This window comes from Nothobranchius furzeri, chromosome 12, assembly GCF_043380555.1.
Source record: "Nothobranchius furzeri strain GRZ-AD chromosome 12, NfurGRZ-RIMD1, whole genome shotgun sequence".
NCBI lineage: Eukaryota > Metazoa > Chordata > Actinopteri > Cyprinodontiformes > Nothobranchiidae > Nothobranchius > Nothobranchius furzeri.
This window is the reverse complement of record NC_091752.1, coordinates 57574099-57593329: the sequence shown is the minus strand read 5'-3', so window position 1 is coordinate 57593329 and position 19231 is coordinate 57574099. Positions and strand designations below refer to the sequence as shown.

Below are 19231 nucleotides of genomic sequence, written 5' to 3'. Positions count from 1 at the left end.
TGCCTCTGTGTTTGAAATGTGCTCTATAAATAAAGCTGCCTTGCCTTGCCTAATGACCGCTTAGAGATGGAGCAACTAATCACTAGCATAGCAGTCTGAGCAGTTATATCGATATAAAGATATAAAGTCATCTTGTTTCTTGTTTAGAAATTATATCGATATTTTAAAAATTTGGATATATCGGCCAGGCCAAACTGGAATCATCAACGGCGTGAAACTGCAGGGTTCAAAGCGGTCCTTTTCACACCAACCGCGCCACGGCTTCCTCGCTGTGCTCTTCGCAGGACTCACGAGATCACAAAATCCCTTGAGACTTCAAAGGTCACAGTTTGTTTTTGCAATCCGCCATTAAACCAAAAAGAAGGAAATCATGATTTATATCGCTGTTTTATGTCATATATGATGTTGCTCTGCTCCACTGCCAGGATCAAAGCCATGAAAAACACACTGCTGCACTTCTTGAATGATACTGGGAGTAAATAAGCCGTTGGGTCACACATACAGTAAGCTTCATATATATGAAATTGCATTGCTGCAGTACTTTCATTTTGAAAATTACCAGGGATTTTACACTGAAACCGTGTGTGATTTCCTGTCTAGCCCTATGTTAACTGCGGAAACTCATATGTCCCAGAAGTGGCTCGCTGCAAAAATGGAACCTGATCCCATCTTTAGCGGTGCAGTGTGCCGCTTCTGGGACACGGCTGGTTTGAAACACTCCATAGACTATTATGGATTCTATTTGAAGCAGTGACGTTCTGCTGCCGTTCCACGCAGATGATGCTTTCAGTGTGAAGCCAGGGTAAGGAATTTACTGTAATGTCACTAAGTATGCATTTTATAATATAAAGTAATGGTAACTGTTGATGCTGTTAACACAATTTTACTGTGAACTTACACCCCATTTCTTCTTCTGGCTCTTGGAGAGTACCGACGCTTTTTTCCTCCTCTCCTCCCTATCTTATCCCAAGGTTCTTTGTCTGTCTTTGGGTGTACGGTGCGTCTGCATTTTTTCTGGAAACTGGAAATTATTAAAAATGGACCTGGTCAGTTGGTCTCTCAACGCGATTGACAAAATTTTTTCAACGATGAGAACGGGAGAAGGGCTCCCGGGTGCCCCTCTGGGACAGAGCCAGCTGGGCATATTTTAAAGCTGTTTTTATAAAGCTCAACTGTAATGGTGCAGCTGTGCATAGCTTTTTAAATCTCTTCATATCTGTGTTTTTAGTGGGCTTGGTATCAAATTTTAATACCGTCCAACTTTCTGCACAGTGCACATTTTACCATGTATTACTAGGGCAAATGTAAAAATTATGATGTGAGCCCCGAGTGGAATTACACTGTTAGTTTGGACCTTCACTGTTCAGAAACTGAATAACAAACACTGTTACTATAACAATAACAACATGACACACATGATATCAACAACTTAAAAAAAAATCCAACTTATAAAAAGAGTTTTCGCCTGAAAACCAGCATGTTTACCTTTTCCAGCTTCAACGTAGGATGTTGTGGACCGGCTGCTGTAAACTAGCTTCAATGAGCTTGTGGCACAGACTTTTTGGGTACTTTAGGGATAGTTGCGACATCTCGGGAAGGCTGGCTGGGACCAGAAAGTTATATCTTGATATCTTTTAGCTGAATTCCGATATACTATATATACCTTAATGTTTTTCCTCCTGTAAAATATTTACAGGATAACTCACTTCTAGTTGTCTTGAGAAATTATACATTATACATAAATCAGTAGATTAAATGCATACAAATGTATTGATTTTCATCAAACTTTAACCTTAGTGCCTCTACCAGTCTGAGCTTTTGAAACACTGCTACAGCTGTCCGTTAACACACACACACAGTTGAGAGCTAGTGATGTATCAAATGCTCCACATGCACTTTTTAATGATATATTTATAATTAATGTAAAATTATTTAAATTTCATCTAGAAGTGGGCCATATCGTATATTTCTTGTCCAGAGGAGAAAAAAAATCTAACTTTTGAGAATACATGTAATGACTGCTAAAAAATGGAGCAACTAATTGCAAGCATAGTGGCTAATCGCTAGCATAGCAGTTTAACCAGTTATATCAATATAAAGAAAGTCATCATGTTTCTCGTTAAAAAATTATATTGATGTTTAAAAAATATCGAAATATCACCCAGCCCTAACATAAGCATACAATTGTTGGGTCCTGACTTGTATGCTGCTGGGAAGAAGGCAGGAAAACGCAGCAGTGCCTGGCCTCAGGTGGAACTTGGCTCCTCTGAAATAATAACAATTCTGTCCCATCACAGGGGAGGGATGTCCAGTTCAAGGACCTAACCTTACCTGGATGTCTTATGTCTTACATATTTTGGAAATTGTGCAAATGCAGGGATAGGAGTAGATATTCTGCTGGGGTAGGGCTGGGTTGGTGCCCTCGGACTTCGTGGGGCTCTGTGATGCTGCTGTTTTGGGCCCTGGCGAGATGGGCTGGGGTCTCCATGCCCTGAGTGGCATTTTGGGAACAGAGGTGCCTATTGGGGCCAACCAGCCATTCTTCCCCATCTTCATATATTTTTCTCCTCCTGCTCCCTCACATCATCACATAAACATGCACATGGGACCTTGGGGGTGGGCAATTCAGGGGGTGCGGGTATGGATCTCATTTCCGCATTCCTGTGGCAGCCTGCCCCCAATTTTATTTGCACATTAAACACTTCCACCAATGGCATTCCACACAAACACACACTTGGGAGTGAGTACACTCAACGGCATTTGGCAAGGGGATCTTTCAGCCTCATCCCGAGTGCCGGAGCCCACTTCTAATTTTAAACTGCACTTAGACACAGAGGGCTGTGGGGGGGAAGTAGGGCTGTGTGGTGGCATCAGCTGGCATAGGCCAGACATGCCTGCACTGCCTGCTCACCCCAGCCATGGAATACACCTCATCAACACGCACCAACACTGTATTGGAGCAGGCAGAGGGAGACTAGGGGTCTTGGCACACCTCCTTTGTCACTTGGCTTTCCGGGCCTGGAGGCTAAGAGGGGGAGATGGCTGTCTGGTTGGGGTCTGGGGTGGTGGGTTGCTTTGCTTGGCGTTGGGCGGGGGTGCCTGCTCATCACCCCAGCAGAAAGGGTCGAACTCTAGGAACCGGTGATTGTTGTACGCTTTGTGCAGCAGTACCGGGGCCAGAGTGTGTATGGGGAGCGTGAGTAGGTGGATGCTTTTAGGAAAAAAAAAGTCAAGATATGGATCATAAAAGTTGTTAGAAATGATGACAAAGTTGCTAGTGGGCCATTCCCATCTGTACCGGGTCGGCCCGGGCCGGGTAGCCCCAGTCGGCCCCAGCCTGGCCCGGTTGATTCCACACATCCTTGTCTTAAGCCCATGTGCGCTGATTCTACCCACCAATCAGAGGCTTGCTCTAATGGAAGGTGTGAATTTGCTGTCAGCAGTGGGTGTGTTGGTCCTAGTCGGCCTGAAGCAGACCCCCTCGAGAAGAGGGCTGAGAATGAGCCTTGGTTGGCCCAGAAAAATACCAGGCCACCCAGATATTTAAACAACCTACTCTACCCGGCCCAGCCCGACCTGGTACAGATAGGAATGGCCCATAAGTTTGCAACACAGTGGGAGGTACGCTCGATTTGCAGGGGTTAACCCCCCCCCCCCCCCTAATTAAAAATATAGAATAAATAAAAGTGCCTGTGGCACATTTGAGACGCCTCTTTTTTTAACTGTTATGGATGGATGGATGCACGCACGCACGCACATTTCCTCCCCTTCTGAAAGCTGAACCTACATGTAGACCAGGGATTCCCAAAGTGTGGTGCGCGCACCCCCGGGGGTGCTCGAGCTGCTGCTAGGGGGTGCGCGAGGTGAAAAGTGTAATGGCTGCAGAGCTCAGAGAAGTCTGTCATATGTCACCATTAGCGTAGCCAGAAACTCATTTGTGGGTGGGCCAAAGAAAAAGTAAGTGGGCACAATAAATGTAATTGAAAAGTATATTTTTGCACGCGCGTGTCCTCCACATGTGCCCTAGCTTCATAATAACAGTGCGCCGAGCTTCAGCACTCTGGCCTGCGCACGCCGCTATGTTCCGTATTTGATCATTTTTAATGATGTTGGAGGAATCTGAAGGTGGTGAGTCATTCTGGCAGATTGTAATTAACACCCTGTCTCATGCAGGTGTTCTGACATTGTAAACCTCACACACAGAACATTGTGGATGTAACAAAATAAATCAAGAAATGATTCCCATTCAGGCTATTAACAGCGCGCTGAAGATCTGAAGTTCAGAGTGCGTCTGTCAGAGGTCAGACTAGGGCTGTCGCGGTTGAGGAATTTCCCCTGCGGTGATTCAGGGTGGCTTAATATTGCGGTGTGCGATATTATTGCAGCCCTTTTTTTAATTGCAGTACTATCTAAACATAATGTTTACACATTTAAAAAAGGTTAAAAATTGCCGGGCCTTCTTTAATAACACTTTACTGAATGCAGATCAAAGGGCAGTAACAACACAGATCGCAGTAACGTTTGTTTCTCCGACAGTCGGAGTCCGACTGAACTTAAAAACAACAAAATTCAGGAGAAGGTTAAACTTTTAAATGCAAATTTGGCTGCAGCATCTAACAAATAAGAAACAAGTCCCCATTTTGTTTAGTTGTTTAAAATCAAGCATAAAAAATTACATGTACCGGGCGCGCCCGCCCCGGGGGGCGGGCGCACTATCATTTCACTTTCACACACACGAATGACGGTGATTTATAGCTCGGTCACATTCTTGTTACCTACAAGGATAATCAGCATGTTAACCATATACGGTTTGAGAGAGGATCTGAGAGGGGTGGCAACATTTCCAGCAACACTGAAAACCCTCTCGGATGGTGAGCTCGTTGCACTAACGCACACGTACTTGCTGCGACTGGCGAGCAAAGGGAATCTCTCCCGGTTGTTGCTCCACCATGTCAGGGGGTTTCTTTAGGGTGGATGCATTCCTCCTGCAGGTAGCGAGTGAGCTCCAGCTCGGCTCAAACTCTCTTCGGGACGGTTGCAGAAGCAGTGCTTGTCCGGGACTTCAGCAGGTCTCCGAGCGTTTATTTATTTATTTATTTTTGCCGCTGGTGACAGCTCTGTCTCGGCCAAGGACTCTGGCTGCGCAGCAGCTGACGTACTGAAAACCAAAGTGCTCCCAAAGGTGCGAAGTAACGTTTCGTTTTGATACCAGTGCAGCCATCCTTCTCAACATGCATCATTGAGTTGAACCAAGTTCAGTAATCGCGGTGGCCCATGATGCAGCGCGGTGGGTTTCTTCATATTGCGATATTTCATTTTTGCGGTTACCGCGACAGCCCTAGGTCAGACGCGTTCCAGCGGAACCACGGCTCACGGGTGCACAAGTGAGCACATCTGGGCTGGGCAGAAGTAATTTTACAATGTTGGTTTAAATAGCGCCAATAACGAGACGCAGTGACTGGAGTGGCTCATGGAGCTGTGCCGCGCGCGCGCACACACAGAGATTCAATAAGCGCGCACGCTGCGCAAACTCCGGCGCGCCGTCAATCTGAAAGCAGAAATGAGTGCTGCCTCCTCTGTGATAAAAACTTTTAAGAGGTTTTATAACAACATTTTTCATTTAAGGTCAAATTAAGATATTAGCTTCTATTTTGGGATGACGTATTAAAGTCAGGTCCGCTCCAGCCAGTGACTCCGAACCTGACAACTATGCCTGTTACTGCAGCATTTGTTATTCCAGTCTGCATGGCAGCGGATCGCAGATTCAGCCACACCATAAAACAGCAAAAAGTCGGTCTGAGGCAAAAGTGAACCTCATGGCTTTTCCATCTTTTCCCCTACAGACATTTGTTTACGCACAAGTAGGTGATCAGCTCAGGTTTACGCAGAGCAGAAGGAAGGAGAGCGCTCTGGCCGCACAGGTTAAACGTTCCTACTTTAAGAAAACCGTTAAATTGCATTGTTTATGTGCTACCTGGGCACTCTAAATATTTATTTAAAATTGAATCAAAGGAAATTGTAATGGTATCGAATGTTTATTAATTACTATTTAAAAAATGAAAGTGATGGGGAAAAAGGTCGATCATATATTTTTTACCCTGGCTATTTAGCTTGACGTCTGATATATATATATATATATATATATATATATATATATATATATATATATATATATAATATAGCCATGCCCTGATGTGGGGGCTGGGGGGTGCGTCGACATGGTCGGGACATAGAAGGGGGTGCGCGGCTAAATGAGTTTGGGAACCACTGATGTAGACTAATACTTTCAATAGTCAGAGCAAGAAATAATTAGCCTTGCAATCCAGACTAGAATTTGTTCTAGTTTATTAGGCTAAGAAATAATGGCAGACTGGGAGTAAAACAAAATACATTTTTAATTTTCAGGTGTTGCTTGGGTTGTGTAACTTCAATCACTTCTATCTCTATAATGATACATAAAATAATGAGCATTCTGTAAATTGTGATGTTTTCAAGATAGATAGTTCATTTTATACTGGATTTATTTATATGTAAAACACAAAGATATAGACCTACCGGTGTGTTAACAGAAAGCTTTACCAGTGTTTATAAAGTTGTAACTGAAATGTCTGTGATTCAATACATTTTTATGCGTTAACTCTGCTGATGAATTTATGTACAATTTCTCAAGACAGCTTGAAGGGAGTTAACGTGTAAATATTTTACCAAAGGAAAATATCGAGATATATATCGTAAATCGAAATTCAGCTAAAAGATATCAAGATTATATAGGTTTGGGTCCATATAAATCAGCCCTATCCTGGACAGGATGTTTCTAATCTTAGCAATATTCCAGAGGTGGAAGAAAGAAATTCTCCAAACCTGTTTCACGTGGGATTTGAATGACCTGTCCTGGTTAAAGATAACACCAAGGTTCTTTACTTTGTTCCCAGATGCTAAAATAAATGGTCCGTGATTTTCTTAAGTGGATACAAGTAGGGCTGAAACGATTCCTCGAGTACCTCGAATAATTCGAGTATAAAAAATCCTCGAGTCAAATTCTCTGCCTCGAAGCTTCGTTTAATTCATGTTTAATTAATTCATGGCTTTGCAATCGCCCGTGGTCATGTTTCACCCGGACCGAAATAAGTGACGCACATACACACTGCACTGAATGCACACATGAGTAGCGAACGCAACTTAACTTTCTTTTAAGTCATGGCGGACAGCTCACACCGTACGTCTGGTAGCAACACGTCGGACTTAAAATGTGCAAAAAAATAGCAGTTTTTACAACACGTCAGACTTTTTACTGTGTTGTTATTGATGTCCGTTGTCCCTCAGGATTGCTGCAGGAGGACACAGGTATTTATGCGCGGTGGAGGAAAACGAAAGAAAGTAAATAAATGTTTTGTGATCAGTATAATTTGACATAACCACGGCAAACATGCTTTCGACAATCCTTGTTAGTGTGAGACAAAAAAAGTGTAGGAATTAAAACGAATGTTTGTTAATAGGGAAACAGCTGGCGAGCCATGTTTGTGCATGTGCCGTGAGCGGTTCTGGTGCTGTTTGGGCCGCAGCCGCTCGCATTTGTTTACTGTGAAGTAAAGTTGAAGTGCTGAAGTTTTGAAAACTAATTTTGAATAAAACTTGAAGGATAACTTATTAATTGCTTTCTCATTTCAAGAGATCTTTCATATTTTATAACATGCTATTTGATATAATGGTTTACAAACGAAAAAGAGTAATTTATTAGAGTACTCGATTAATCGATAAAAGATTCAATAGAGTACTCGATTACAAAAATATTTGATAGCTGCAGCCCTAGATACAAGAAGGAAAAAAACACACGGACCATTCACAGGAACTGCTAAAGGACAAAGTAATCAACCACGCAATTTTACTACAGACTATCCAGGAGAAGCCGTCCCATGTATATAGGGTCTTCTGAAGATTCACAAGTTAAAGTTAAAAGTCCCATCAGTTGTTACACACACTGATGTGTGTGTGAAATTTGTTCTCCCCATTTGACCCATCCCTTGGGGAGTGGTGAGCTGCAGACACAGCCATGCTTGGGAACCATTTGGTGGTTTAACCCTCCAATCCAACCCCTTAATTCTGAGTGTCAAGCAGGGAGGCATTGGGTCCCATTTTTTTCAAAGTCTTAGGTATGACCTGACTAGTAATTGAACCCGGATCTCCCAGTCTCAGGGTGGACACTACCACTAGGCCACTGAGCTGGTCAGCAAGGAAGGAAGGAGCACCACTCAGACCCATCATCAGCAGCATCAGCTCAGTCACTTACAACATTAGGCGTGTTTTCACTACAAGAACTTCAGGGTAGATTTACAGGAACCACCCGAAATGCGCGTGTCTCCACCTGACCGGGCCATTTTCAGGAACCTTCTGAGTACCTGCTCTGGAGTAGGTACTCTGAACGACCTGGTGGAGTAGTTGAGCAGAACCTCTGGTTAACTCACGCGGATTCATTGTAACTCAGTAGAAAATTACATCGGCGGACGTCCAAAACAACTGGCTGCAGTAAAATCAAGAGTAGCTGGTGAAGCAGAATGGAAGCAAATAAATAAGCACCGATCACATTTAACAGCTAACTCCAGACACCAGAAAACATGGTGGAATTCCCCCACAGCTGTTGGGGAAAAAAACGGGGAAAATGCCCCACAGACTTAATTAACGGGGTTTGTCTCACAAAACTCATTGCTGCTCATCCTCTGAATGGATTGAATTATGAAATACGTCTATAAAGTAAATGCATTCAGTATTATTAATAGTTTTGCACCGATATGAAATTTTATGGCCGATATCCGATATTGAGATTACTGTTATGGCCGATAACAGATATTTGCCGAAAACAAAATATACTGAGATTAATGCCTCTAAAATCTGCAGATTTTGTATAGAATGAAAATTATTAAAGCTGAATTTGAGTTATTATGTACACACAACACTAGGGCTGAAACAATTCCTCGAGTACCTTGAATAATTCAAGTACAAAAAGCCTCGAGTCAAATTTTCTGACTTGAGGCTTTGCTTAATTCATGTTTAATTAATTCATGGCTTTGCAATCGCCCGGGGTCATGCTTCACCTGGACCGAAATAAGGGACGCACATACACACTGCACTGAATGCACACGCGATTAGCGAATGCAACTTAACTTTCTCTTAAACCATGGCTGACAACGTGGACCCCAGTGGAGTGCAGAAAGAAAGAAAATGTCAAAGGTATGGCGTGGGACCTTTTTTCACGTTTTGAGGCGGAAAACGTAGTCCAGTGTAAATACTGTAAAATGGATTTAGTCTACCACAACACCACATCGTCGATGCTGCAGCACCTGACCACATGTAAATGTCATTCCTGCAAGCGGACACTGTGCAACTTTTTCATTTGTAGCATTCAGTTTCAGCTCACTCTGTGCGTCTGGTAGCAACACGTCGGACCTAAAAATGTGCTAAAAACAGCAGTTTCTACATAACACCTCAGAATTTTTATTGTGTTGTTATTGATGTCTGTTGCCCCTCGGGATTGCTGCAGGAGGACACAGGTATTTGAGTGGCGGAGGAAAACGAAAGAAAGTAAATAAATGTTTTGTAATCAGTATAATTTGACATAACCACGGCAAAGATGCTTTCTTGACAATCCTTGTTATTGTGTGAGGGAAAAAAAGTGTAGAAATTAAAACAGACGTGTGTTAATAGGGAAATAGCTGGCGAGCCATGTTTGCGCATGCGCCGTGAACGGTTCTGGTGCTGTTAGGGCAGCAGCCGCTCGCAGCGCTACTTCAACAGTTATCCTCCTAGTTTTTGTCTGGCTTGCCAGGCTAGTAGATTGTCACACGAGGGGAAAATCGGCTCAGGTTGTATACTTATTTTTTGCACAGGCATTTGTTTACTGTGAAGTAAAGTTGAAGTGCTGAAGTTTTGAAAACTAATTTTGAATAAAACTTGAAGAATAACTGGCAATTGCTTGCTCATTTTAAGAGGTCTTTCATATTTTATAACATGCTATTTGTTATAATGGTTTACAAACTCAAAAGGGTAATTTATTAGAGTACGCGATTAATCAATAAAAGATTCGATCGAGTACTCGATAGCTGCAGCCCTACACAACACACACATTTACGGTTCTGAGATGATTTCATTCACTGTTCACATGACTAAACAATTACACCCCCCCCCCCCACACACACACACACACACCCTCTGAAACATAATGGAAACATGCATAATGTCAGAGTTTCCCCAGCGCTTTATAAGCCTGGCGGGTGGCCAAGCAATGCAAAGTCTAAGGAGAGTGCATGGTGAGGAGCTCTGAGCAAGATGGTGCCAGTGTTTTTGGCCGGCCGTCCACCTCGCGGTCTCCTTCTATTGTTTTTGGTGATATTTCTGAACTTTCTTTCCCCCTTAATTGCAATCATGAACATGCATAAACTGTGGAGCGAACTTCCAGTCACAGTTCGACTGGCATCCACCTTGGCAGATTTTAAGTTTAGACTAAAGACACTATTTTACCCTTGCTTTTAACAGTTAGCTGTTAGTTAGGCTTTTACTATAATTTTATTGTCCATTGTAAGGTTCCATTGGTTTTATTGGTACTTTTTTTGTCAGTTTGTCTTTTTTTTATTGTTGACTGTATTTTATATTACTGTTTTGTGTTTTTTTATCTCTATTATTGTGCGACTGTTCAATACTTTGGTCAGCCTAATGGCTGTTTTTAAAGTGCTATATAAATAAAGTTGGTATGGTATGGTAAGTCTGGTGGGTGGCCATGCAAAGCCTGGTGGCCTGCCAGGCTTTGCGTGGCCACCCACCAGGCTAAGCGTTGTGCCCTGCCCCCCTCCCCGACCCAACCGTGTCCGCTGACACGAACGGCGCAACGAAACTGGAGCCCTCCATCAGCTGATTCTGCTGAGAAACAGCAGCGGAACGTGTGCAGTCACCCCACCCCCGCTCTCACGGAGGAGTGCGTGAAGTCCCTGTGCCCTGAAGTCTCAGCATTGACGTCTACAGGAAACTGACCCACACTGACCAGTACTTGCATTTCGCCTCACATCACCCACTGGAGCACAGAATGTGAGAGGGTGCTCGCTGCAGAACCACAAAGGCAGAGCTGCACCATAAGGTGGATCTGCACCAAAGTCAGCCCCGCCCACTCACGCAAACTCGGCCTAGCCCATTGTCTTCTTCTGTTCTTGTTTTTTTTAACTTTATCGCAATCTAACCTGACCCACATGAATTACGGCTGTTACTAGTTTACAAATATTAATGCTATGTTCTATGCTCCAATTAAGCAAGATAAATATAACTTCCTACATGACAAAACCTGAATATATCCCGAAACAAAAAGGTTTCTTTTAGCAAATTTCTGCCCAAAGCCGCTCCAACAGAAGTGGCCTACAACAGCATTTAAGGCTTATTGTTTTGTGGGCTCTGGTAATCCAGTGGCATGATCGCCTGACTTAAGTTTTGCTTTCCCCTCTGCTGATGCTGGTTCGACTCTCAGTGGGGTCGGCAGCAATCTATTTAGCCAGCTGAAACATTGAATTTGTTTATATTTGAGTTGTAATGTTTATTTTCTGCAAAATATTTATGTCTCTAAAAGTTCTTTGAATTTGGTCGTTCCTAAACAGCATTTTAGTTGAAACTCTGCTCACAAATGGACTCACACTGGCTAAATAAACAAAGAAATAAAAAAAAACACATTAGTCATTATATTTTATACGGTATACCAATAAATGGTTGAAAACATTGTACTGGCAAGTGTAGCTAGAAAGGAAGCAAAAAGTTTACGCTGCTACCGGGAGACGAACCTGCGCAAAACTACATGCCAATCTGACTCCATAACCACTTCACCACTACATCTGATAAGTAGCAAGTTACATCACCTGTAATTGTGCCACCCAGTGTGTCTTTGTAGATGGGATGTATGGTTTTTCCGGCGGTGTCTCAGTAGAAGTCATTTCAGAAATAATTTGTCAGAAAATTCACAATAAATCCAGATTTGCGAACCAAGACCAGACCCGCTTCAGGGGGAGAGGACCAAATTGAAGCTGAGATGGGAGGAAAATGTGTGAATGAGGCCAAAAATGGCTTTGGCGTATTTCTTATGAGGAAATGACAGTATACCATGGTAAAAAGTTACAAAAGTTAGATTTTTAATTATCTGGAACCTTTACAAAAACTGTTCAATTAACCTCTCAACTCAGTCCTCAATCTTGCATTTTAGATATTAGCTATAACACCCTCTTTGGTTCCAGAATGCTATTTAGTCTGACAACTGGAAGGAATTGGACTGACTCTGATGGAGTGGGCGGGGCTGACTGGTGCAGCTCCAACTAATGGACTCGACACACGGGAGGCGACAAACGACCGCGATCAGCGAAATTTGTCGCTGTCGCTTTTATTACCTGTCACACGGGAGGCAGCGGCAGCGGCAAAGCTGTCTACGCGTTCTGTTCCATGGCAAAATCGAAACTTCTGTTGTTTTGTTTGGCTGTGTCAGGTTGGAGGTAATTAAGGTTATTTAAGCGGTTCAGAGTTAATAAAGTGGTAGATATGATGTTTCTCAAGGTGCTGCTAGAGTTATGTGAAATCTTACTTCTGATTTTACTATATAAAACATAATAATAATCAACCTCTCCTCCATGTTTGCTCGGAGATGTGCGGAGCATCATGTCCGCTCATTGGTCAGTGAATGAAACCTCCGTTGATTGGTCCTCGTCCGAGCAACAGCGATGAAAAGTTGAAAATGTTTCAACTTTCTGGGATCGCGTCGCTGGGTCGTCCGTGCACGACACGTGCACGAGTGCAAAATTTCACACACACGTTTTTCGCGTTTCGCTTGGTAGGAGGGAGACCCGCGATTATCGCTTTGTCGCGCATGTCTCATTGAAAATGAATGGAGGAGAGGCGATGTCGCCTCCCGTGTGTCGAGCCCATTATGGTGCAGCTCTGCCTTTGTGGTGCTGCAGCGAGCACTGCTTGCAAAATGTCAGTTATCAGAACTTAAAACCATCTGACTAAGAATATTCCTACAAAGACTGAAGGAAAGCAAAAGGAAGAGAAACTTCAAGAAAGCTTTCCAAAACGGCAGATACCCTAACTGGGCCTTTGTGAACTCAACAAAGAAGTCTGGAAAAGAATCTACAGCTGCAACTAGCAAAGAAAAGGACAACAGGCAGGAGGCTTAAAGAAAACTGAGAAAATTTTTCTCCAAACACAATATCCTGGTAAACTTTAAACCCAACAACAACCTCAGACAGAAATTTGTTCACCAAAAAGACAAAATACCCAAACAGAAATGCCAGAACAGGACAGGTTTAACTAATTGTTTGGCTCCCACAATCTTGTTTCCTCTCCATCTCCATTACGTTTCTGACTGTAGGTGGTTAGTTACTACATGTTTTCTTAGACTTCCAGTCCATCATTTGATGACAAAACTTGCAGAAATGTGTTCTCTACATTATAATAATCTCTTCATTAATAATTTCTTAGGTATTGGTGTTCCCTAAACTTTGCACTCAGTTTTATAATTATACAGTAAACTGAAACAATTCATCTTTCAACTGTTACACTGTGTAAGTAAAACATCACACAAATGTCATTTAACTTTTATTTTTTTACAAGTCATTATGATGAGTTTTCGTTTATTTTGACAATTGCACATAGTTGCTCTTCAAGTGTCCACATTTTATTTCTTGAACTTTTTCTGTTATTAACAAATAATTACTCAAAACATTTTCTTTTTATAGCTTTAAGCCACTAATGCTGCCCACCAGGAAATCCTTCCATTTGGTGCATTTTGCAAACAGAAAGTGTGATTGAAGTAAGGCTCCGAGGCAGGGTGAATTTCTCATCAAAAGGTCATGTAATAGTCGTGCTGCAGGGCTTGTTTTATCCACCATGTAGACCTTCAATGAAGAGTTAAACGACTGTTTTATGTGTATTCACACAAAACCTCATCTTCTGACCAGCCTGTGTCCTGTTTACCCTTTGTAGATGGCGATGTCAACTTCATTTGGTCAGCAGTATAGTCAGGCTGGGGTGCAGCAGATGGGTACAGCAGGGGTCAACACCCAACTGCTTCATAACAAGACTCAACTTTCCAACAACTTGCCCCCATTCCCTGCTGAGCTAAAGGGGGCTGGGAATGTGCCAAATATGGTAAGTATTCATTCATTCTTGATGTCACCATCATTTTTAGGGGAAAAACACAATCATTATTATATTCTGTAGGATGCACATTCTCAGTTGTTATTCAACGTAAGTTGTGGTCGGCTGACATCAGATTTATGAGCTCGACACGCGAGAGGCGACATTACCTCTCCTCCATTCATTATCAATGAGACATGTGCAAAAAAGCGATAATCGCGGGTAGAGGTTGACCGAAAGTTGTTTTTCTATTGCCGATACCGATATTAGGTGGTTTGTGATAAGGTGTATAAGTGTTGCAGATTTTTTGGGGTTGATATCTTGATGTTTGGCACCTTCTCTGAATGCTTAATTATCATTAATAACTGTGGGTGCACAAGATTTCTGAACCTGATCTGTTTTTAAACGCTGAATTTAACCAACTGTTGAAACTGCTCATTGGTAAAATCAAACATTTTAGCAAGATTAATAAAAAATACCAATAAACTGACCAAGTATTAAATATACAAAACAGGCAAAAGAAAAAAGAAACATCAGTAGAGAATTTATTAAACAGATATTTTGTAGGGATGCTCATTTACATGTAAGTAAAAGTAAATACAGCTTTAGATAGAAATACAATTTCTGCTGAAAGAAATGCATAAATGTGATGAAATAATCAATAAAAACACAATATCAACCTGCTAAAACACACCAGCAACATCTAAAGTTCATTGAGTCTTTTAAATCACTATTTCATAACATTTTCATGTAAAATATAAATGAAACCCCATTAGTGTTCTTTATTCAACAGCAGCTTCTCTGTAAGCCTGGAGATGAGGAACCCTCAGGTTGTGTCAAAGACAATTTTGAAGGCTATAAGAAGCCTAGATATTTTAAGGCAGTTTAAAACCTACGTGGTGCGCAGCAGTGGAATTTATTCAATCAAAAACTTGGGCATGGGAGGAGTTTGGCAAAGCCATATAATAAGGCTATCGATTTGCTCTAAATATGTTCGGGCTAGGGTTGCAGGGATTGATTGGTTTGACTATTGCCCACTGTGTGAAACACTGCGGTTAACCCACTGTAAAGACATCTCTGAAACTGCAAATAAAAAAATGACATTAGTGGACCAAAACGAAGTGCATTTAGTGTGAACCTGCCAAGTCCATCCTTGTGAAAGCACCATGTGAGCACCTGTGTGTGTGTACATGATTGTATATGTAAGGCTTATCTATAGGAGTGTCCAATAGTGAGTGTGAGCGGCCACAGACCTGCCCCCAAAGACGTGTGGAAGATGGAGGAGTTCTAAGCCCTAGAGATTCAGACGTCTCCGTAGCACAGGAACCCCAGGGAGACCGCTGCCGGAGAAGCCCCTACACCAGGGCCTGGACCAGCTGACGCCACCGCACAACCCCACTTACCCCCAGAACCCTCAGTGTCTAGGTGCAGCGTAAAATTGGAAGTGGACACCAGCACTGAGGGTGAGGCTGAGAGATCCCGCCGCCAGGTGCCGTTGAGTGCCCTCGCGCCCCCAGGCCCTAAGTGTGCATTTGCGTGGAATGTTATTGGTAGAAGTGTTTAATGCGTCACATCACACAACTGCTCTGTTTCCACCTAGGATGTGCTTAAAGTCTCCTGTGAGGGAATATTTTGATTTTCAAACCTGCTAAAGGAGAAATTCAGCATGATGGCGCATCCATCTGCAAATCCAGCAGAAATAAATTGTGACACCTCCAACTTGTTATCATCTTTGAGACCATCACAGACAAATAAGCTCCAACTGAATCAGATTATGTTAGTGACTGAAGGGATTTAACAGTAAAGAACAATCCAGTGAACAAGGGTTCATTTAATAGTGTTCTGTTTCCCTAGATACAGCAAGTCTGTATGGCAAGCCATTTTTACATTTAATCTACAATAACTCTCTGTAGTCCCTATTCTACATATCAATTATATAATTTGTTCATGTCCAGATATTATTTTTACTAATTAAATTGAAAAGAAAGAAGAAAGGTATGATTCAGTAGAAATTGTATTTAAGGATGTTCAAAACAACTTCACTAGTAGGACTTTAACATCTCATTTCATTAAAGTGTCTCCATCCCGTTGACTTGAATAAATGATGGGTTAACGCTGACCAGCTAAAGACAGTTAAACCTTTTTGTCTTTTACAGAAGCTCAAAAACAGGCTATTAGACATATTTAATGAAAGGTGTTTTCACTCGAAAAAAACATTTTTAAATTTGATTAATTGGTCACCGAGTTTTTCATGCAGGCTGAACATCAAAATAGTCTCCTACATAGAAGTTAATAGAAGTTAAGTTTTGCTACACTAGTGGATAACTGCAGGTAAAATGATGATTTGCTATGGGTGTTATTGTAGACTATATTAAAATAAGGTTTGAGGTTTATCCTATTTCTCTACCTCTTGATCAGTTGATCCGTGGGTCTGGTGGCTGTGCGCATTTATTACCAAATGATAGAATCAGCTGAAACTGTTGATGGAAATTTGTTCAAACTAAATCACAGGAGAAAGTTTGGAAGCCTGTGTGTTCATCATGTGTTAATAAACAAATGGCATTTAAGAGGAATTGGTGTTAATGAGCTATTAACTTTACTGTTGCCCTAGATATTTTACTGAGAATGTTTTTCTGCTCAACATCAAACTTTTTAAACCCAAACCGGGTGTTTATACAGGGTATCCGCAGGTCCTTAAAAAGTCTTAAATTAGCTTTTCCAAATTTAAGGCCTTAAAAATCCTAAAAAATGACAAATAATCCTTAAATACAATTTCCAAAGGTCTTAAATTTTCAAAGACCCAATAAAGATTCTTTTATTTCTATAAAATTTTCATGAATTTCTAGTTAGTCTTCAGCATTTTTTGTGTACGATATTGGCATAAGCGGAACCGTACACATTCAGTTGGTTGTGAAAGGGGGCTATTTTTAGATGAGCACATTAGCTGGTTAAACTAGTGGGAGCTTGCGCCATGGGGAAGTGAAAGTTTAATGGTGACTGGATGGCTAATCCCATGTTCACGACGTGGTTAGCACCGGTTCCAGGCAATAGCTGGAAATTATAGCTTAAATTTAATTATAAAATAGCTTAAATTTGGTCGAAGTGGCCTCAAAAAAGGTCTTAAAAAGTCTTAAATTTGGCTCCCTTAAACCTGCAGATACCCTGCTATAACTGACATTACCCTGTCTTCTTTACAAGCACGTCATCCTCCACCCGCTCCAGCTGCAGCCACTATGTAGAAATGGGAATCCGTGCCGGGATGACCCCTGCTATAAATCTGCGTATTACCTGTAATACAGACTTGAACATTTTAGCCAGAAGATTTGAGCAATAATTGGATTTTCATTTTACTTCCACAAAATGTAAATTCTTGATTAGATATAGCAGAAAACAGTAATGTCTTGCTATCAAATTAAGAGCCATCCCTCATTATTTAGGCCATAGTGTGTTAAATCTGGCCATCTCGCTGGATAATACTATAGACCCAGCTCTGGATAGGCAGAGGACTTTAATAAAAATGAATAATTATAATGGATAAAGTGATGACGTTTTTTTGTCTATCCATCAAGTTTGAAGTTTTGGTATTTGTTTCCGTTTACTGAGAACTTTAAAGTGTGAAACATGTATTTTTTTTTTATTACTATGAATTTATTAACTTTATGTTGTGCACATCTTTCCTGTCCAAGATACAACAGCAGGTAGCTTCAATGGGCATGGCCCCTGGAGTTGGTGTGTCAGGAGGGCCAACAGCAGACCCTGAGAAGCGAAAACTCATTCAGCAGCAGCTGGTCCTGCTGCTCCATGCACACAAGTGCCAGCGACGGGAGCAGGCTAATGGAGAAGTGAGAGCCTGTACTCTTCCTCACTGCCGTACCATGAAGAACGTACTAAACCACATGACCCACTGCCAGGCTGGCAAGTCCTGCCAGGGTGAGTAAAAATCACATAACATTGTCAGATTTTCTAATCCCATTATAAATTACCAGTAGAAAAGGTGCTTGGGCATGAGGGTTGGGCAATGGGAAGAATTACTACTGGATGTGCAGCACCAGGCTAAAGACCAAAGGTGACAGATCATTTGCTGCTGTGGCCCCCAGACTCTGGAACTCTCTCCCCCTGAGCCTGAGATCAGTGGACTCAGTGGTCTCCTTTAAAAAGCAGCTGAAGACTCACTTGTTCAAGCTGGCTTTTGTATGACCTTCTGTTAATTCTTCATCACCATCCTCTTCTCATTCAGATCCTTCTACCAACTCTGCCTTTCCTGGGATCCACTGACTACCAGTTCTTATGCGTTTTCTCTTTCCATTTACTCACATTACATTACACATTACACAAATTTTAACTTTTGCTAATTTAATGATAGTTTTTGAATACATTTTCATTTCAAATTTTTGTTCTTGTGAAGCGCCTTGTGATTTATTTCTTGAGAGGTGCTGTATAAAAAATTATTTCTTCTTCTAAAATGATGAGTTGTGCTAAAAAAACATCAAAAAAGCAAATTCACATAGAAAACACAGACTACTTGTATTATCGGGCTCGCACTCGGGCTGCATGGCGGCGCAGTGGTTAGCACTGTTGCCTCGCAGCACGAAGGTTGCAGGTTCGAAACTCTGCTGTGGCCTTTCTGCGTGGAGTTGCGCGTTCTCCCCATGCATGCGTGGGTTTCCTCCAGGTACTCCGGTTTCCCCCACAGATCACAACATGCCCTACAGGTTATAAATTGTAAGTCGCTTTGGATAAAAGCGTCTGCCAAATGAATAAACATAAACAAGAATTATTCAACAATCTGCGATGGGCTAAAGATGCTAAATTCCCACTGGTGCATTTGCTATTAGTATTATTATTACGAATATCCATAAGTATAAATTCTCAGTAATCATACCACAAAAATGTCTTAACTGTTGCAACCCTAGTCGTTAATACTTTTAGTTTATTAATGCTTAATAATGCACTAAGCAACGTTAATAAAGGGACCCTTATTGTAGATTATTGCTGACGTTATTAATCCCACAGTGGGGAAATTCTCTTGTTAAAGCAGCACATGCACAAAGGCTACTAATGTAACCTTCAGTAAATAGAA

General features: G+C 41.8%; 1 protein-coding gene across 2 annotated transcripts in view; it reads left to right on the top strand.

Moving 5' to 3' along the window:
- The window catches only part of crebbpb (CREB binding protein b), an 87802-nt gene that overhangs the window by 44820 nt on the left and 23751 nt on the right, over positions 1 to 19231 (top strand). For both annotated transcript variants that reach the window (XM_015945595.3, XM_015945593.3), the window contains exons 3-4: positions 13999 to 14163; positions 17838 to 18081. In XM_015945595.3, the coding sequence (XP_015801081.3) occupies positions 13999 to 14163; positions 17838 to 18081 (409 nt within the window). The remainder of the gene's footprint in view (positions 1 to 13998; positions 14164 to 17837; positions 18082 to 19231) is intronic.